The sequence below is a fragment of the Panulirus ornatus genome, chromosome 29, assembly GCF_036320965.1.
Source record: "Panulirus ornatus isolate Po-2019 chromosome 29, ASM3632096v1, whole genome shotgun sequence".
Lineage (NCBI taxonomy): Eukaryota > Metazoa > Arthropoda > Malacostraca > Decapoda > Palinuridae > Panulirus > Panulirus ornatus.
The window spans coordinates 15,444,023-15,465,948 of record NC_092252.1 but is presented as its reverse complement, the minus strand read 5'-3'; the positions used below and the strand labels follow the sequence as shown (position 1 = coordinate 15,465,948).

Below are 21,926 nucleotides of genomic sequence, written 5' to 3'. Positions count from 1 at the left end.
CTTCTGACGCCAAAAGATTTCACAGGAAAGACTTACGCGTGCGTCTGCCTCCAAAGACTTCAGAGATGAGAATTATGTTTCCCTCCGGATCCAAAGAATTTCAGAGAAAAGAATCATACTTCTTTCTGCCTCCAAATATTTCAGAGGTCAAGCCTAGAATTCACTTACCTTTCTCGTCATAATCTTGGGATCTACAGGGACACTTAGGATCAATCCAGTGGCGCATAGAAACGTAGAACTCCCTCTCTGCCTACATACTGATGCTGATTTACAAAAAAAAAAGGGGATCCAAAGACAGCATCTGAAACTATAAGACAGTATCATGAACCCAAGCATATCCTGAGGCTACGGAAGGACGAGAAATACTCTGTAATGATCATAACATATGTACAGATTGTGATCATCAGGTACAGTGTATGCAATATGGACTCAAAGCCAAGTGTTTTCAGGTGTATGTTTGAGAGAACTAACTCACCGATGGCAAGTATTCTTTACTATTTTCTTCATAGTCCATGACTTCATCTTATTGTACCCACAGTTAAAAAAAGTGAAAATATATATATATATATATATATATATATATATATATATATATATATATATATATATATATATATATATATATATATATATATATATATATATATATATATATATATATATATATATATCAGATGAAAGTCAGGCAGGCCATGCACTTCTGACGATAGACACGCTAGCCATACACACCTGGTAACATATCACAAGATTCCTCACCTGCCATCAAAGACGACCCTCCTCTCCAGTATGTGCCAATTAGGAAGGTCCTCCTCCTTGATCTTATCCTCCGGCCATACGAGGACACTGGATTTTCTTTTTTCTTTTTTCTATCAACCCATGAGAGGCTAATAATTCTCCTCCTGACAGAAATAGTTTGAGTTAACTATTCCAAACAGGTAAAAGTGGCGTTTGCTATTCTTAGGCACGTTAACTTTGCCCTTGGGTACGGCGACTGAGCTGGCTGGGATATGATCACAACCCTCTGGGTACGATAACTTGAGATCCTGGGTACAACAACGTAACGTTAGAGAGCGATAATATATCCCTAGAGTACGATACCGAGACTACTGCAGAACGATAACAAGCCTCATGTGTACAGTAACCCAAAACCTTTAATACAATGATATGGACGTAAAAGTACGATAAGAACCCCGTAAGTACGATAACTTAATCTTTTGTTTAAGATGTCGAAACAAGTGAAGAACAGTGACACCTTGCTACATACTATAGCATAATTTCTTGTGCATGATAACCCAGCAACTCGGGTCCGATGACAACCCTCTGAGCAAAAGAATTTAAAACTTCTTTATAATAATTCAATTACAAGAGTACGATGGATAATTCCTTTAGTACGCTCTCAACCCTTTGGTTACTATACCTTAATCCTTGGCGTACGGTGTTTCAGGGTTTAATCTTTTGACGACTACGATTTAATCCCTTAATCCCTTGAGAGATAACTTGACCCCAAGAATACTTTAATCGTCTAAGTATCACAAGTTAATCGCGTGAGTGAGACGGCTTCCTTACCTAAACCTTTGGGAACTATATATATATATATATATATATATATATATATATATATATATATATATATATATATGGAGAAAAACTGGAGGAAGTGAAGTGTTTTAGATATCTGGGAGTGGATCTGTCAGCGGATGGAACCATGGAAGCGGAAGTGGATCATAGGGTGGGGGAGGGGGCGAAAATTTTGGGAGCCTTGAAAAATGTGTGGAAGTCGAGAACATTATCTCGGAAAGCAAAAATGGGTATGTTTGAAGGAATAGTGGTTCCAACAATGTTGTATGGTTGCGAGGCGTGGGCTATGGATAGAGTTGTGCGCAGGAGGATGGATGTGCTGGAAATGAGATGTTTGAGGACAATGTGTGGTGTGAGGTGGTTTGATCGAGTAAGTAACGTAAGGGTAAGAGAGATGTGTGGAAATAAAAAGAGCGTGGTTGAGAGAGCAGAAGAGGGTGTTTTGAAATGGTTTGGGCACATGGAGAGAATGAGTGAGGAAAGATTGACCAAGAGGATATATGTGTCGGAGGTGGAGGGAACGAGGAGAAGAGGGAGACCAAATTGGAGGTGGAAAGATGGAGTGAAAAAGATTTTGTGTGATCGGGGCCTGAACATGCAGGAGGGTGAAAGGAGGGCAAGGAATAGAGTGAATTGGAGCGATGTGGTATACAGGGGTTGACGTGCTGTCAGTGGATTGAATCAAGGCATGTGAAGCGTCTGGGGTAAACCATGGAAAGCTGTGTAGGTATGTATATTTGCGTGTGTGGACGTGTGTATGTACGTGTGTATGGGGGTTGGGCCATTTCTTTCGTCTGTTTCCTCGCGCTACCTCGCAAACGCGGGAGACAGCGACAAAGTATAAAAAAAAAAAAAAAAAAAAAAAAAAAAATATATATATATATATATATATATATATATATATATATATATCCACACCTCCCAGACTACCTTAAAGCCAACACATGAAGCAGGTCTGACCGAAATCAATGACGTGCCTTCATCCCAGTCAACACCAAAACTTGCACACGAAACACGACTCAAACATCAGCTATAAACCAACCTCACCACCATACAGTCGTGATAAGGTCCACCTTGCGACAGCTCCCCACCTTCCTTCCCTCACTTCTAATGACACTTGGCAACATCACAAGATCCCTCTCTATCTAAAACCCCTTTCACAACCAGTCACTATCCCTAAGGAAGAAACAACATGCTTACTCCTGCCTCACACTTCAATAACCTATTCTCCAAGATCAACAACCTATACTCCAAGATTTCCCTTTTGTCTGGAAAACACAACAGTGGCAAAATATATCCACATCATTATGACTTGACGGACTTTAAAAAACCACCCTCCTTACCCAGATTTGAGCCACGACTCTCCAAACACACCCATCTGAAACTGCACTCCCTAGACATGTGCGTGTTACTCTTTCTCGTCTGTGTTTTGGACACCACCCATCTCTCCAACATTACAAATGTCACCAGACACTTCATTCTCAATACACTGAACACTTGCCCTTCAGTTGCCCTTGATGGCTTTCTATCTCTTTTATAAAACGAAAAAAAAAATATTGAATAAATGGATAGGACTGGATCCTCCTTTTAGTGCCATCACCAGCGATGTATTGAGATTTTCAGAATCTCAATAAGTATTTGAATTCATACGTATTGATCAAGCTGAACAAGAGGTCAAAGTTGACTTGCGTCAAACGAAATCAAGATCTATTGCCAATAACAGAGACACACTCAGTTGGATGTTAACAAAGAGAGAAAGTAAAAGCAGTTAATGGAACCGTTTCCGCTCGTAACACAAAGGCTAAAATGCTTTACGCCAGATCTTACTGTTATAACCATTTGTTATCACTGTTATCTTCTCATGTTATCTATGTTGTCATCTTGTATGTTATCTTGATTCTATAAACTTATGAATCATGTTGTAATGTTGTTATCTTTGCTCTAATCTCGTTATCTTTCGCATATCTCATGTTATCTTTATCATAATCTCATGTTGTTTTTCCCATCATGTCATGTTATCCTGGTTAAGATTTCACATCATCATGATTGTTATAAACGTAATGGCACTATTTTCATTAGCTCATGTTGTCTTAGTCATCATCCCATATGTTATCTGTGTTATCACCACATACGTTATCTGTGTTATCATCTCACATGTTATCTGTGTTATCACCCCATATGTTATCTGTGTTATCACCCCAAATGTTATCTGTGTTATCATCCCGTATGTTATCTGTGTTATCACCCCATATGTTATCTTTGTCATCATCCCATATGTTATCTGCGTCATCATCCCATATGTTATCTGTTTTATCATCTCATATGTTATCTTGGAATATTGTCAACATAGAAAGACAGCTGATCGCTGCTGACGGCTGACGGTAACCAGCTGCTGACGGTAACCAGCTGTTCGTCATCTCCTAAAATTATAGATCAATATGATAACCCCGCTGACCTGTTATGATGACCTGACCTGGTGTGTGACCTGCTGCCTGATTTGACCTGGCATGTAATCTATGGGACTGACCTGGTGTGTGACCTGGTGCCTGATTTGACCTGGCATGGAATCTATGGGACTGACCTGGTGAGTGACCTGGTGCCAGACTTGACCTGGTATGTGATCTATGGGACTGACCTGGTGTGTGACCTGGCACCCTTCCTGGTGCCTAGTTTGGTTGGCGCTCAGCCTACTAATGACCTGGTGATGACCCTCTACCTTACATAGTGACCTGAATCAGTGTTGGATTTTGACCTGATACTACATGAAGTACCAGAATTAAGGCTGACCTCATGGTACCTGAAGTATTACCTGAAATAGAGCTGACCTGATCCCTGAGGTCATACTTAGTGCTGACCTGGTATCTAAGTTGATACCTGAACTCGAGTTGACGTGGTGGTACCTGAAGTAAGACCTGAACTAGACCTGACCTGGTAATGACCTGGTACCTGGAGTCATATACCCCACAATACCCATTATATCAATCATATCTTCTTTCTCTTCTCTCTTCCTTCCTCTTCCCCATTCCCTCATTTCCCCATTTCCCCATTCCCCCCTGCCGCCAACACCCACCACCATACAGAGGACGCCAGTAACAGCCGTGGGCGTAGCGGCCGCTTGCGGCTCAGGCGCAGCGACATGACCAACATCGAGCGCGCGCGCGCCCGGACGCTGCGCATGACAGTCATCATCGTCCTGGCCTTCATCTGGTGCTGGACGCCCTACGTCGTCATCGTCATGTGGTAAGTCGTCTTCGTCGTCACCTCCTCCAGTCAGGTCAGCAGCTTCCCACCGCAGACAGTCATCAATCACTTGACCAGTTATAATGCCAGTCTGTGTGTCAGTCAAACTGTCATCATACTCAACCATTATACGCCTTTTGTGACTCTGTCATTATTTTCATGACGTCATATTGCTGTCAGGCTCATGCCAGCTGTTATATATATATATATATATATATATATATATATATATATATATATATATATATATATATATATATATATATATGCAACAGTCACCACTGGAATGAGAAAGTAAAAACGTTTTCAAACGTTTTTATTTTCTCATTCCAGTGTTGATTGTTGCATAGTTCTCTTCACTGTGATGGTTCAGTATATATATATATATATATATATATATATATATATATATATATATATATATATATATATATATATATATATATATATATATATATATACATGCTTCTTTTCTCTCGTCTCAGTTTTTTCGCTTTAGCTAGGCAGCGTCAGAGAAATATGGCCTTATTTGGCCTCCTCTTCTTTCTACCTGTCTGGCATAATGTGCCAAAACCAGAGCTTATCATCCACTACCAGGCTCCACAGACCACTCCGTGGTTTCTCTCGACTGATTCATCTGCCCATCAACGCCACGTCGCTCCTCATATACCACATCGATCCACGTCTTTGTGCCTTCAGGCCCTTCGTCCTTCTTGGATCTTCACGACCTCGGGGCTTCCTTCACTCCATCCTCCCATCTCCTCTTCGATCCTCTTCTCTCTCTTGCCTCCACCACTCCCGACACACGCATCCCCTCTCTCTCTCTCTCTCTCTCTCTCTCTCTCTCTCTCTCTTGACATTGTCAGCACACCCCCAGGTCACAGGGAGAGGCAGCTTTGATACACTGATGCGTAGCCAGGCTGGAAGTGCGTGGCTACCATTCGCAATTACTATTTTTGTGCTTCGGTGGGATGGATTTACACTCGTGTTGCCCCGTCTGTGACCCTCGCTCGTGTGTACCATGTCTTTATACACACACACACACACACACACACACACACACATATGCACACACACACACACACACACACACACACACGCAGTAGCGTATGATAGATACCCATTGATCGACAAGCCTAGAATGGAGGATGAACAGCTGGGATTACCTGTAGGTCAAAGGCTGCATTCAGTTTTCGAACCCATGCAGGCCCGACCCTGAGCAGACCCCCTCCCCCCCTGTTGACTCTAGGTCAGTGACGCTGTGTGTGTGTGTGTGTGTGTGTGTGTGTGTGTGTGTGTAACTGCATACATTGAAATATGAATATCCCCACAGTCAGAAGGAGCAATGCATTAGTTCTGGGAGCGTGGGATCTCAGAAGCTATGCTTGCGTAAAATCAAATGAATCCAATATAATTTCCTGGAACTCAATTCATGAGGTGAGGGAGGAGGTGGGGGTGCTTTTAATTCCACTAATGCGCGTATCTCTAGATTACATTTTTTCCAATCCCACTATTGAATGGAAATCACATCGCCTCTCGGCTCCAGCACTCCTGACCTCGCACGCTAATGACGAATTTCGTCAGCAAGACGCACTCGTACACGACCCTCTTCAGCAGAAGGGACGAATCACTTCCTGACAACTTCACAAATGACATGGGAACCAGCGCCACGCCTCACGGGGCACCTCACTAATTCTTAGACTTCTTAAAAGATTTCATATAGATATTTTTTTTTTTTTCATACATATTCGCCATTTCCCGCGTTAGCGAGGTACCATTTAAGCACAGATGACAGAGCCTTAGAGGGACGACTCCTCACTTGGCCCCCTTCTCTGTTCCTTCTGTGGGAAAAGTAAAAACAAAAGGAAAGGATTTTCAGCCCCCCGCTCCTACCTCTTTAAGTCGCCTTCTACGACGCTCAGGGAATACGTGGGAAGTATTCTTTCTCCCCCATCCCCAGGGATGATATATATATATATATATATATATATATATATATATATATATATATATATATATATATATATATATATATATATATATATATGTATATATATATATATATATATATTCGCCTCTATTTTCGCACTTTTGAATTATATGGATCAGACATCCGTCAAGAGTTTTTGAGTGTGTTTACATCGTCACGAACGTCTTAACGACCTTCAGTCACACTCAGGCAAAGAAGCTCGCTAGGGTGGCCTTGACTGGTCCTTGCCGGGCTGAACATATCATCAGTTTTTTGATATCTGGAGGAAGACGTGTTCATAGGCCTGGGGACTGGTTAACCTCATAACCACTACACCACACCGGTACGTTCAGACGCTCAGAGATAAAGAATGAGGGTGTGAATGAGGAATGAAAGAGGAAGGTAGTTGGATAGATACGTAGAAACAGATATCCACACACACACACACGATCTCTCTCTCTCTCTCTCTCTCTCTCTCTCTCTCTCTCTCTCTATGTATATATATATATATATATATATATATATTTTTTTTTTTTTTTTTTTTTTTTCAAACTATTCGCCATTTCCCGCGTTAGCGAGGTAGCGTTAAGAACAGAGAACTGGGCCATTGAGGGAATATCCTCACCTGGCCCCCTTCTCTGTTCCTTCTTTTGGAAAATTAAAAAAAAAAAATTGAGAGGGGAGGATTTCCAGCCCCCCGCTCCCTTCCCTTTTAGTCGCCTTCTACGACACGCAGGGAATACGTGGGAAGTATTCTTTCTCCCCTATCCCCAGGGATAATATATATATATATATATATATATATATATATATATATATATATATATATATATATATATATATATATATATATATATATATCCACGTATCTCCTTAACCGTAGTTTCGAACAGCGTCATTCACACCATCTTGCTGCTTCACTCCCTTTGAACCCCCGAAGCAAAGCCACGAACGTCCCCCTCCTAACCTCTACCCGACACTCCTGTTTCTATCTCTCTCTTTCTCTTCACCTTTCTCTGCCTCTCTCCCTCAGGTACATGTTCGACCGGCAGAGCGCGGAACAGGTAGATAAGAGGCTGCAGGACGCCCTCTTCATCATGGCGGTGAGCAACAGCTGCGTCAACCCGCTGGTGTACGGCACCTACACCATCAACTTCAGGAACGAGCTCAATAGGTGCTTCGGGAGGAAGACGAAGCCACCGGTACTCGCCCGCAAGTCCACAGGTGGGTTTGGGGTGGTGGACGACTGACGGACAGACAGACACTGAGAGAAACGGATCCGACAAGAGACCCTTCTTACATTGGACCCGTCACTTTTCATTCACCCGGTCGGTCCTCTTGCTCCCAGCATTCCCCATGCAGGGTCAACACAGGAAAACAAACATTTATTGAAAGCTAGAAAATGATATTTCCCAGTTTTCCTTTGAATTTACTGGAGCTATTTTTACCACGAATCATTTTTCCTCCACCAGAATCGACTGTTGCTTGTTATCTCTTCTTAAAAGCATTCTCGCTGGTTTTATACTAACACAGGTTAACATCGTTTTATATATGTATATCAGTATATCAGGTTCCTTTATATTCTACTCTGTACCTTCAATATGGAAGCCAGATGTTTGTATATGATGAAATAAACTTCGGAATTGATTTACAGTGACAGCCCACGAGTCTGCTCGGAAAAAACACAACAGTTAACTTTATAAATCATCTATATTTCTTTTGCAAGATGCTAAGTTTAGCATTATCTCTAATTTCATATTGATTAATCATCTCTCTTCCAAATGATGGAAATGAGGAAGAAATTCAGCTGAAGATTCATAGCTTCGATGCTTCGAACGCAAGTGGTTTGTTTACGTCCTCGGTGTTACCATCTATTGACTTGAAAAATCAAACTACCGATACACAGAAATGAAACCATGATGTTGGCAGAGTGCTCTTATCTCAAAATTCATAGCGTTATTTTTCTTCCTATCTCCCATCTCTTTTTTCTCTCTTTTTCATGGGTTTTATGAACGTGTTCGTATATATGTACGTTTCAGATCACTGTTTGTGTGCTCGGGGTAGAGAGTTTTACAGTCGTGTTGCCTCGTATCTCAACTTTCTTGTTTGCATGTAACATACCTTTACTCCGATGTGTACATACACACAGTCTAAACCAGGCACACATTTATCAAGCAGCTCGAAGGGAGGATGAACACCTAAGTTGGACGTGGGCTGAATGCCTCTTATATGTATATGTGTGTGCATGCCTGAGTTTATGTATGGGATTACTATTTGTGATTTCTGCTTGTGTGTTACAGGGGAAAAGAGTGGTTTACACTCGTGTTGTCCTGTCAAGATCTTTACCTTGTATGTATGCATCATGTCTGCGCTCATATGTATATACATACATAAGATCAGACGGGCGACGCAGAAGGCGTATATGTAGGTGGGTGTCTCCTCCACCAACACTTTAAAACCTTATAGACATGACAACGGCTTCCGTTGTCGCCAGTTAAAGGATTCTAAACTCAGTTTGAATTCAAATTGAGAATTCTAAGGATCTAATCTCATTGTCGACTATAGAAACGTAAGATCCAAATCTGAATTCAGATCAATATCAAAGTGAATTCATGTCGTACAGTTGCAAAAAAAAAAAAAAAAGAGTCCAATTTAAAGTCAAATTACTGTCAGTTTGAAGGCCAATTTTGAGACCGTAAAGTCTAATTGGTTACTGTCTATCTAAATACTTCCCAGTGACGTCAGCACAATTATCCACTGCCGGAATTAGACCAATTGCAACAGTCGACAATCACCTGGGAATGACGTATTTTGGACCCGGGGGAAAAAAATAAAAAAGACACCTGTTAAATGATGAATATAATTCTCACTCTCACGGACAGAATACAAAAGACGAACCAACCTGTGTTAACTGCTTTCATTTTTTCTTTTTTTCTATCTAGAATTAGTCAGTCATCAAAGATGCAAATGTGCAGCAGTAAATGACTAAAGTTGACAGAATCATATATCTTTTTTTTAACTTCCCCCATGCGTGGGAAAGAGGTAAAGTGATTTGCATAATTCATGCTCTTAATGAGCCACAAGTAATAGAAAATTTATGGGTCTTGTAGTTCTTTTATTCGTCAAAATCTACGAATAAGATAAATTTAGATAATCATAAAAACTATACGTATATATATATATATATATATATATATATATATATATATATATATATATATATATATATATATATATATTTCTTTCGTCTGTTTCCTTGCGCTACCTCGCAAACGCGGGAGACAGCGACAAAGCAAAAAAAAAAATATATATATATATATATATATATATATATATATCATCCCTGGGGATAAGGGAGAAAGAATACTTCCCACGTATTCCCTGCGTGTCGTAGAAGGCGACTAAAAGGGGAGGGAGCGGGGGGCTGGAAATCCTCCCCTCCCATTTTTTGATTTTCCAAAAGAAGGAACAGAGAAGGGGGGCCAAGTGAGGATATTCTCTCTAAGGCTCAGTCCTTTGTTCTTAACGCGAGCCTCCCCTCCCGTATTATAACTTTCTAAAAGCAGGAACAAAAGAAGGCAACCAAGCGGGGATCATTTCTCCACGACTACACTCCTCTGTTCCTGGCGGTACCTCGTTAAGACTAGAAAGACCAGCAGGCGAAAAAAAAAAGAAAAAAGAGTTCGCAAAAAAAAAAAAAAGCTCGCCAAACCTCCATCAAAAATTTTTTCGTCTTCGTTCATTACGTGTCTCTCTGTAGTCGGTGCTATTTTTCCCCCCCGTTCGTAGTAGCGCTTTCCATCACCCCGTGTTTGGGGCGTGCCACCCTGGTGCAGCGGATGTGCAAATAGTGAACCCCTCGTCCGTACACCAGCGCTCACAAAGAGAAAGTAAACGCCCTGTTTCTTCTTTTTTTCATCCTTCGTTCTTTTCTAAACTGGACGCATCAGATTGACCCAGAGGTGTAGAGAGGAGTAGGTCATGGCTGTGGTGGTGGGGATTGGCTGGGTGTCGAGTGCACCTCCCCCAGGCGACCTGGAGGTGGAGGAGCAGGAAGGGGTAGTACGTTGATCCCAGCTACTGTGAGACAAGTGGTCGCCACAGTGAGAGTCATTGGTACTACCTTCGTGGCTTTCAGGAAGGTCGTTTGACATGAGCGTCTTGGTTTCAGTAGGGTCTCCGCCTACCGAAGCCAAGAGGGTCGTACGAACGACCTTCCGGAAGCCAAGAGGGTCGCATAGACGACCTCACTAAAGCCAAGAAGGTCGTATGGACGACCTTACTAAAGCCAAGAAGGTCGTACAGATGACCTTACTAAAGCCAAGAGGGTCGTACGAACGACCTTACTAAAGCCAAGAAGGTCGTAAGGACGACCTTACTACAGCCAAGAGGGTCGTACGGATGACCTTACTAAAGCCAAGAGGGTCTTCTCTAAGACCTTGCTGGCCTCTGAAACCCAATTATTACCGAGCCATGCTCCTATGACTCAGCATCGCCAAATAATATTTGATCTGTTCCCATTACGCAAAGAACTGTTACATCCCTGTATGGAGTACTTACTATTCGCACATCTTGAGAAGTTCTAGTTCTATATATAGTCCTTTATAGTCGAGTCCAGAGCAATCGGTTCTATCAGCTCTCTCAGTCGACCTCGAAATTCGACCCGCTTGTCTTACATCATAACATTGATTCTCTTTCTTTATTGATATAACTTGTGTTCCCCCGCCAGTGGCTGGACCACATCATTCCCAGCGAGCCACTGCGCCACACGACTACTGTGTAGCCGTTGGCTTGTTAAGAGTAAGCCGACTGCGATGTCTATTTCTTTCCCCACACCTCTCATCTCTGGGTCTCTCGACCGTCTCATATCTCTCCCGACAGCTGCGACCTGATCCTTTTAAAAGGCGGGTCTCCCACTCCTTCCAAACCAATTAGATTCCTCTTTCTGTTCCCTCCTTACGCCTTTATCTCTTTAGCCCTTTTATACGTTTCAATTAAAGCCTGGCCTCATTGAGAACCTTTCTCCAGGACTGGAACCTCCTATTTAAGAAGATGAAACCGCTATTCCTCCTGGCGATATCCATCTCAGTAACATAAGATTGAATGCTAACATATATTGGATCAAGACTGAGTGCAGCTCAGGTCTCTTTCCCAACTCTGGATTTCTCAGTGATATTCCTCTTCGTCCTCAACGTATACGCGGAGTTATAAATCCCAGGTATGAAATGATAACTAAATACCAAACCCCTCGCGTGCTGTGCTCTTGGCCAACGAATATTCGCCTCCCACAGACAGAGGTCGTGCATATGACTCTTGAATATGCATTTGCGAAGATGACCTTTGGCCAAGGTTGCTCGACGCGCACCGAGGCAGAGACGCAATGCCACAATGTTGATGGTACAGGGAGTGGTGGCGGCGGCAGTGGCAGGGAAGCTTACAGAAAAGCTAACACAGAATATCCGCACAGAAAAGAATAACTTTGCTCGGATTGGCAGGGCGTAACTCTCACCTCCATTTGTTCGTGGAAATGTCAGCCCTAAGTTTCGAGTCAGTCCTCCACTAGGAGAGTGGGCGGACACAGAGGAGTGTGTGACACCCAGAGCCCTGTCAGTGTGCTGCCTCGCCTGCGTCACACTCTTCAGGATGGACAGCAAGGCTGAAAATCATTTTCGAGAGAAGAGAGAGAGAGAGAGAGAGAGAGAGAGAGAGAGAGAGAGAGAGAGAGAGAGAGAGAGAGAGAGAGATTTCCCCCACTGTAGCGGCGGCGGGAAGGTTCCCCTCTTTCGCCTCCTTGCCTTCAGAGGCCTTGCTGGGAGGCTCATGAATTATGGTCCTGTTGACGCTGCCCGGGACAAAGGAGCGGGATGTTTACCTATCCCTTCTGGGTGCTCCGTGGTTGGTCATCCACTTCGTAGAGTGAAAGGGAAAACGAGCCTATTGTGTATCCTTAACATATATACTTATATATATATATATATATATATATATATATATATATATATATATATATATATATATATATATATATATATATATATATATATATATATATACGAATGGAAGAGACATACACGTAACCTTTTCAGCTCGACAGTACGACCCTTAAGTACGATGGTACTATCCTTAAGAACGACAGCACGACCCCTTGAAGCACGTTAGTACGACCTCTTGAAGCACGACGGCACGAACCCTTGAAGCACGAAAGCACGACCCCTCAAAAGCACGACAGCACGACCCCTTGAAGTACGACAGCACGACCCCTTGAAGCACGACAGCACGACCCCTTGAAGTACGACAGCACGACCCCTTGAAGCACGACAGCACGACCCCTTGAAGCACGACAGCACGACCCCTTGAAGCACGACAGCACGACCCCTTGAAGCACGACAGCACGACCCCTTGAAGCACGACAATAGACCCCTTGAAGCGCGACGGCACGACCCCTTGAAGCACGACAGTACGACCCCTTGAAGCACGACGGCACGACCCTTGGGTATGATAGCCTAAGCCAGACAGGTCAGGTCAAAGTGCCAGACCTTTATACTCAAGGGTCGTACAGTCATGGTCAAGGGGCTTAGCAAGGTACGACTTACATCAAATAAGTACGAAATCACCTTACGTTTGCATGCGGGAAATTATCGTACCTCTGTCGGCTGGTGAGCCCGTGGCAACACATTATTAGTCTCTGCAACACACTCAGGCTTTATATAAACACAGGAAACACAACGAGACAAGAGTGTTGCGTCGGATGAACAACCCAAGTTGTTCAGGTGTTACTGATTCTGGTGAGATGATAGTTGTGTTGAACTATAGTGTTGGGAGATGTGGAGGAGCCATGTCACTGTTTTTGAAAGAATTAAAGTTCCATATTTATCATACGTTCAGCGGGTTGATACAAATTAGCCTGTAATCATATACATTGCTGCAGGATTTCTATCATTTTTTTTCAGAGTTATCTTCTTGTGTAGATAGATAGATAGACTGATAGATTGTGCCTACGAGTACCTACGACAACATTCAGCCAGGGAAAGAGAGATAGATAGATAGATAGATAGAGAGAGAGAGAGAGAGAGAGAGAGAGAGAGAGAGAGAGAGAGAGAGAGAGAGAGAGAGAGAGACATACATACATACATACATACATATATACATACATACATACATGCATGAATGAAACAGACTGAATCTCATAAGGCAAACATTACCTTGACGACTGGTTTAACAGTGATGACTCTGCTCCAGCCACAGTAATCATAGGAAGAAAAAAAGTTGATTGCTTAACTGCTAAAAATAGCGAAAGAAAATAGACAGAGGAGGGTTAAAAAGAATACAGTTTGTGTACGCTGTTCCATTAGCATCGTCATGATGTATGATTTTCAGCTGTGCCAGGCTTTCACAGCTGGTGGGAAGGTCTTCAAATGTAATTACGAATTACTTATGTCATTTTAACAGATTACATTTCAGATGTAAGTCGATTCCTTTGTCCATGGATGACCTCCTCCTACTGCCGTCTTAAGCTGAGCTATTGTGAGGGTGTTTTTTTTTTTCCCACTGTAGAAATGAGCTTTGCTGAGGATATGAGACGCAGTGCAAGGATTTTATGGGAATGAGGAGAGAGAGAGAGAGAGAGAGAGAGAGAGAGAGAGAGAGAGAGAGAGAGAGAGAGAGAGAGAGAGAGAGAGACCAGGAGGGATATGTTATCTGATGGTTTTCCATTTTCACAAGCAGTGTAGTTACAGGACAGTTACTGTATAAGGAATGGTACAGTTACTGTATAAGGAATGGTACAGTTATTGTATAAGGAACGGTACAGTTACTGTATAAGGAACGGTACAGTTATTGTATAAAGAACGGTACAGTTACTGTGTAAGGAACAGTACGGTCATTGTATAAGAAAAGGTACAGTTATTGTACACGGAACAGTACAGATACTGTATAAGAAAAGGTACAGTTATTGTACACGGAACAGTACAGATACTGTATAATGAATATTGCAGTTATTGTACAAGAAATGGAAATAATGAGAGTAAAACTTATGAGAAAAGGATTACTGTGATCAATCTTAATCAGATCAGTATTAATGACTAAGATCAGAGGACCTTTTCCTGCTCTCTCATTTCCACCAGGTCTCCATCTTTCACGCAACACAAGAGAACACATAACTCACATGATTCTTTGCCCTAGATCACAAGTTTAATTGATCCCTGGGGAGAGCGGATTGAGAAAAACTTCCCTTATCTCTCGTGCGTCCAGTATAAGGCAACTAATAAGGGAGAGAGAGCGTGAGGGACTGGAAACCTTCCCCTCCTTACTCTCTGAAAGGTGGAATGGAAGGGTTGGAATTATAAGTGAATGTTCGAAGTAAAGAGCACAAAGTTGAACTAGTAAACTTGGTCAGGCATATGGGAAGGGCGGTGACTGTGAGGCTGGTGGGGTGCACAGAGCTCAGGATGTGGCAAAGGGCGTGTGGACCAGGTGGTTGAGGTTGGAAAAGAGAAAAGTGTCTGAGAAGTACATTTAGAAAATGTGTATGACATTTACTGTCTTGGGTTGACAGACATGACTTTGGAAGGCGCTATGGATAGTACTGGTGTGAGAAGAAAGCTAGCAGACGTGGTAAGATGTTATTAACGATAGAGTGAGGCTTGTGTGCGAGTAAGAGGGAAGGGAGAGGTTTCATGTGAAGGCGGGAATGTATCAGTGGTGTGTTACGTCACCCTGGCTGTTTAATCTGTCCATGGCCTTGGTGATGAGGGAGGTAAATGCGAGGCTCTTGGAAAGAAAGGCGGTTCTCCAGTGCGTAGGAGAAAGGGGTTGCCATGGGAGGTGAGTTAGTTACTGCTTCTGATAACTTGGTTCTGACGAGCAAAGTCGAGGGCGAAACTCCAGGAACTGGTACCCGGGTCTAGAGGAGTGTGTGAAGGGAGGAAGCTTAGAGTACATGTGAATACAGAATACGGTAATGAGGTTTATATCACGGAGTCGAGACTGGCTGGCTTAAGTGTGAATTTGAAGGGGAAGAACCCGGAGGAAGTGGAGCGCTTGAGATACCTGGAAGTGAACATGGCAGCTGATGGACCAATGGAAGCTGAAGTGCTTCGGAGAGACGACAATGGTCCTTTGAAGCGTGTGTGGGAGGAGAGGTTATTTTTGATGAGGACAAAATCGAGTATGTTTGATGGTATATCCGTCCCGATTGGTGCTGTATGAGCACGAGTACTGGGTGTTGAAAAAAGAGAACGGAAGAAGATGGACGTCTTGAAAATCAAATACCTGATAACAACATATGGTGGAGGAGGGGTGATTGTGTAAGGAATGACAGCGTAAGTAAGTGATATTTGGTTGTAAGTGCAATCTGACTGAGAGAGCTGACCAGAATGTGCTAGAACACGAAAAGAATGGGCAAGGAAAGGTTGACTAAGAGAGGCTAGGTGTCAAAAGTGGAGGGAGCAAGAGGCAATAGAAGGCCAAGAAAGAGATGAAAGGATAGGGTGAAAGAGGCAATGAGGCGCCGAATCTTAAAACACAAGAGGTTGAGAGGCGTGCATGGGATAGAATGAATTAGATCATGTGGTATACGAGGATCAACGTGCTTTCCTTGTGCTGAATCAGGGTATATGAAGAGGTCAAGAGAAACCACACAGTGGTCTTAGGGGCTTACGTGGAAGTAGCTGGTGGGCTCTGGTTTTATTGCATTATACAATACAGCAAGGGAGGGGATGTGAGCGAATGAGACCCACTTTCGTCAATCAAAAGTCTAACTATATCAGTTAACATTCTAACGATATTGAATGAAATTCCAACTGCATCAATTAACGTTCAAACTGTACCAATCGAGATTATAACTCTACAAAATAACATTTCAGTTATGCTAGTTAAGAGTCTCATCATACCACATAAACGTCTAACTGTACCAGTTAATAGTCTTATGACACCAATTAGGCAAACACTGACAAAGTTGAATAATGACAATTCGACTTAATTCAGTTGTAATGTTTTAATCTTTTTTTCCAGAATGTAATCAGTAGATGAATCAATCTACATTAGATACTTTGATAATACTAATGACCAATTCACCTAATAGACATCAATGATTAATCCCAACGATAACAAAACCTATTCCGAAAGTAGTCAAAAATGGAAATCTACTCTAATGTTAAATTCTGCTAAAGTTACAAATAACGTCATTAGATCTAACATTGATGCTGGACTTTCCATGGATTTTAACAGTGATGAATCCTGGATGTTTGATTATAGCAACGTCTATTTTGTTACTTTCTAGTCTCTCATAGATGTGGTGTGGTGGTACAGTGTTATGTAGGAGTGTCGTGTGTTCGTGTCATTGTGAGATGTTTCGTATTATTTTTTGTTGATTTGAAAGACCAAAAATATCATTGGTGTTTACATCTTTTTGCCACAGTTATGACCAGTCAGGACGCGAGGAGTACCAGGTACCAGGTCCGCTCCAGTGTGACGACTCTCGACCCAGTCCAACACCAAGGTAAGGTCCGCCTTGCCTTCTCTCACACCACACAAGAATAGCTGGGTTCGAGTCTTACCGGGTCAGATCAGCTGGACTTACAACCGACGAGACTAGTCTAACTCTACCAGATCAGTACCTAACTCTGTCGGGCCAGAGGCTAACTCGACCCAAAGGCTCACACTACCAGACCGTACCCTCATTCTACCATACCAGAGCCTTATTCTACCAGACCAAAACCTAGCTATGTCATTCCACCCTGCTCACTCTACCAGACCATCTACATACCTTAACAGACTCCTTACATACCCCAACATACCCCCTACATACTCTACCAGACCACGAGAATACCCTACCAGTCTCACTTCCACATTCTGATCTCTTCTCTGAGACCAACAAAGGAACCGGGTCTGGTGGTACCCGCTCCTAAATGGTTTCTAAGACCGCTCACGTGACTCTCTCTCTCTCTCTCTCTCTCTCTCTCTCTCTCTCTCTCTCTCTCTCTCTCTCTCTCTCTCTCTCTCTCTCTCTCTCTCTCTCTCTCTCTCTCTCTCTCTCTCTCTCTCTCTCTCTCTCATTGCTCAATCCCAATGCTCTCTACTGTATCCATTCATTGTCAAAGAGTTCAGTCGAGATTGTCCTCATCTCATCACTTGATTCACTTTATGTCTGGTCGTGCGACCAACCTCCTCAACCAGTGTGTCGTCCAGTGAGTCGCCCAATATGTCGTCCAGTGAGTCGCCCAATATGTCGTCCAGTGAGTCGCCCAATATGTCGTTGAACGCGTCGTCCAATGCATCATCCAATGTGTAGAATTTTCAGTACAAGTGTTATTCCATGTTTTCCCTGCATGGAGTGTAATGTGAGGCGCTGCTGCTGTCAGTGATGTATTCTGTAGTGACTGTAGTCTAAATGTCCCTCTCTGTACTACCTCGACAGATAGACGATTAACCGTATCGGTCCATGTAGTAGTCACTGCTGCATTTGTTATAAGCAATATTCGCTGTATGAGTCCAGTGGCGTATCCCTCCTGTGTCATCTGCTTTAAACGAACGGTATCGGTCCACACGCTCAGTTATCTCCAGAATAGAATTCAGAAACAAATTAGCGCTCTATACTTAGCACATGTGTTAAATGAACAGCTGTGGTGCATATATGATATATATATATATATATATATATATATATATATATATATATATATATATATATATATATATATATATATATATATATATATATATATATATATATATATATATATATTCCTATGAGTCCACGGGGAAAATGAAACACGAAAAGTTCCCAAGTGCACTTTCGTGTAATAATCACATCATCAGGGGAGACACAAGAGAGAAATATAACAGTCAGTTGATATACATCGAAGAGACGAAGCTAGGACGCCAAATGGCGTATATATGTGTGTTATGTGTGTGTGTGTGTGTGTGTGTGTGTCACGAGTCATGACCATGGATTCATCACGCCCTTCCCTCATTCCTCAGGGTCGACGGCGATGCGAACCACCGTCACGGCTCAACTCTCTCCGGCAGCTCCATCAGGATGTCCACACACACCCAGGTACCTAACCCTCCCCCTCTTGATATAGTGCTCCCTCCCCCCCAGTGTCCTGAGCTTAGCCACACCCAGGTCTTCACCCCATCACCAGTGTCCTGAGCTTAGCCACGCCCAGGTCTTCACTCCACCACCAGTGTCCTGAGCTTAGCCACACCCAGGTCTTCATCCCACCACCAGTGTCGTGAGCTTAGCCACGCCCAGGTCATCACTCCACCACCAGTGTCCTGAGCTTAGCCACACCCAGGTCTTCACCCCATCACCAGTGTCCTGAGCTTAGCCACGCCCAGGTCTTCACCCCACCACCAGTGTCCTGAGCTTGGCCACGCCCAGGTCTTCACCCCACCACTAGTATCGTGAGCTTAGCTTAGCACACGCCAGATACACCAGCATATCCCTTCCCTCAACTTTTAGATCCGCCTTGACAGTATGATTACCAAAATCCTCTGATGACCTCGTGTGGTAGGGGAACCCTTGTCAGGTAATGAGAGGTTCTATGCTACGTAATGAAGGGCCTCAGGGTAATATGATGAAGCAGGTAATATGATAATGGGCCCCATGAGATGTAATTAAGGGTCTCCTCAGGTCACACAGTGAGGGAGTCTAGAGTAACCCCGTCTCTCTCCCTCCCAGGTGGTGCATCGTGAGGGGACGACGCGCGGCGCAGGCCGTCGCATCACTGTCGGCGAGAACCGCTACTCTCCCTCCAAGAATTGCCACCCTCTGCCACCTTCCCCTCTTTCCAAGCCACCCGCCGCCTCTCCCACACCCCAAGGCTCCGCCTCCTGTCCACCTGCAGGCCAGGGTTCTGCCGCCGCAGCAGCGGCTCCTCCTCCTCCTCCTCCTCCTCCTCCTCCTTCCACCACAACGGCCTCTGGCTGCGTAATGGTCGAGATCGAGGTCGATGTTGGTGGCCAGGTTTCTCAGACCCACGCCTCCAGCCAAGACGAGGATGAGCATCCGGATCCTCGCCCTCCAGAGCCCGAGACGCATGGGTGCTCACCTGCCGACGATAGATCGGTGACGCTCCCGTCGAGGAGTGAGAAACAGATTAAGGAGAACGGGACGGAAGGTGTCAAGCTGGCCTCTCCACCCTCCGCGAACTGCGAGATGCAGAGTAACGGCACAGACAGTGCTAAGCTCACGGCATTATTGCAGACGGGAGGCAGCCCAGCCACTCTGTCCAAAATCCTAAAAGAGACAGACGCGAAGGAGTCGCTCATTCTCAGCAGGAAGCTGTCATCAGACTCGGGGGTTTTCTTCGACAGTCGACACAAGCGGCTGCAACAGAATTCCCTGAGTGACATCACCTCCGACCACTTAGAGGCCCGGAGACCCGGCGCTCAGGCGACAGACATCGAAATGAAGTGCATCAGGCCGCTCGCTCACATGCTGTGAACACCGCCTTCGCAAGGAAGATATGCTCAAACTTTTCCGTCTTCCTTTTCAGCTTCCTCTTGCTTGGCTATATTCTTCTACTCTCCCTTCTTCTTCTTCTTCTTCTTTCTTCTCCTTCTTCTTCTTCTCCTTCTTCTTCTTCTTCTTCTTCTTCTTCTTCTTCTTCTTCTTCTTCTTCTTAACCTCACACTCTCTTCCAACATCATCATCATCATCATCATCGTCCTCTTTTTCTTCTTCACATTCTAACATTCTTCGCTTCATCTTTTACCATCACCGACATTACTTTATCCCCAAGATTTCTCACTCAGTATATCATAAATTCTTTTCATTGCAACTTTTAGCATAATTTCCTGCTCTCGTAACCTCCGATATCCATCTGGATCATCAACCACTTTTCTTATCACCCTCGAAGACAATCCTTTCCATGTCTCGCTGTCAGGATGATTGTCCTGTAAAAAGAATCCAGTGAAATAAGTCCACATCACCAGGATGTGGGGGTCCGTGCTCAAGGTGGCCTCCAGAACGACTACCAGGGGTCCACATGGCCTGCATGTAGGGTCCGTGCTCAAGGTGGCCTTCAGAACGACTACCAGGGGTCCACATGGCCTGCATGTAGGGTCCGCGCTTCTAGTAGACCTACTGATTGGCTGTAAGAGGTCCACATAGCCATGATGTGGGGCCTGGACTCCAAGTGGGCACGGGGTCTGCTGAAACAGATGAACGTGGATAGATTGTGTCCCCCCCCCCCTCCCCTGGGGACGAACCCTCGCTACTATCTACCACCACCACTTCTTTGAAGACTCAAGGTAGAATGGTAGGGTTCGAACCTCACACTCCATCAATTACATGTTCGAACCCAGACCAAAATGAGTCAGCGGGCGTCACTCCGTTGCACCGAGGGATCTTCCATGAACTTCAGACCCTTCTCTTCCAAAAGGCTGCTGATCTCTGACAAATGAGGATGGCAGGAGAGAATATGTTCTGCTCAACGAATTTCTTTTGTAAACACGTCTGTAAATTCCTTGTAAATAGTGTGTGATGCCAGTGATATTAATCATCTAGTCTTAAATAAAAGGTCAATGATATTTTCGACATTTTTTTCTCGACATTTATCGCTCAAGACCATTTATCAATGTTTTGGTGATATATATATATATATATATATATATATATATATATATATATATATATATATATATATATATATATATATATATATATATGTATATAGTGCCTATGAACGCGTACTTCCATATGACATACAAACCTCCAGCAGCCAGGATCGAACGCGGAACCCTTGCATAGCAAGAGTAAAAAATGTTACGTTGTGCTGTGTTTCCTTGCAAATCATGAAGCATTGCATAACTACTTTACTATTCCGAAATCCCTGTTGAAAGTTGCCAGGGCAACACTGCAGGAAAGAATGTTAAAGAAAAAACAAATTAAAACTTGCTAATGGACTAATGGATGAGCAGTCTCCGTCCCATTGTGATGGGAGGGGGTCTCCGACCCACTGTGATGGGAGAGGTCTCCGTCCTGCTGTGATGGGAGAGGTCTCCGTCCTGCTGTGATGGGAGAGGTCTCCGTCCTGCTGTGATGGGAGGGGGTCTCCGTCCTGCTGTGATGGGAGAGGTCTCCGTCCTGCTGTGATGGGAGGGGTCTCCGTCCTGCTGTGATGGGAGCGGGTCT

At 43.7% G+C, this 21,926-nt stretch overlaps 1 protein-coding gene across 2 annotated transcripts in view; it reads left to right on the top strand.

Moving 5' to 3' along the window:
- Positions 1–19,725, top strand: part of LOC139758144 (adipokinetic hormone/corazonin-related peptide receptor variant I-like) — a 55,268-nt gene extending 35,543 nt beyond the window's left edge. For both annotated transcript variants that reach the window (XM_071679295.1, XM_071679294.1), the window contains exons 5-9: positions 4,659–4,818; positions 7,821–8,011; positions 17,205–17,285; positions 18,767–18,842; positions 19,470–19,725. In XM_071679295.1, the coding sequence (XP_071535396.1) occupies positions 4,659–4,818; positions 7,821–8,011; positions 17,205–17,285; positions 18,767–18,842; positions 19,470–19,722 (761 nt within the window). In that variant the 3' untranslated portion in view covers positions 19,723–19,725. The remainder of the gene's footprint in view (positions 1–4,658; positions 4,819–7,820; positions 8,012–17,204; positions 17,286–18,766; positions 18,843–19,469) is intronic.
- The last annotated feature ends 2,201 nt before the right edge of the window (positions 19,726–21,926 follow it).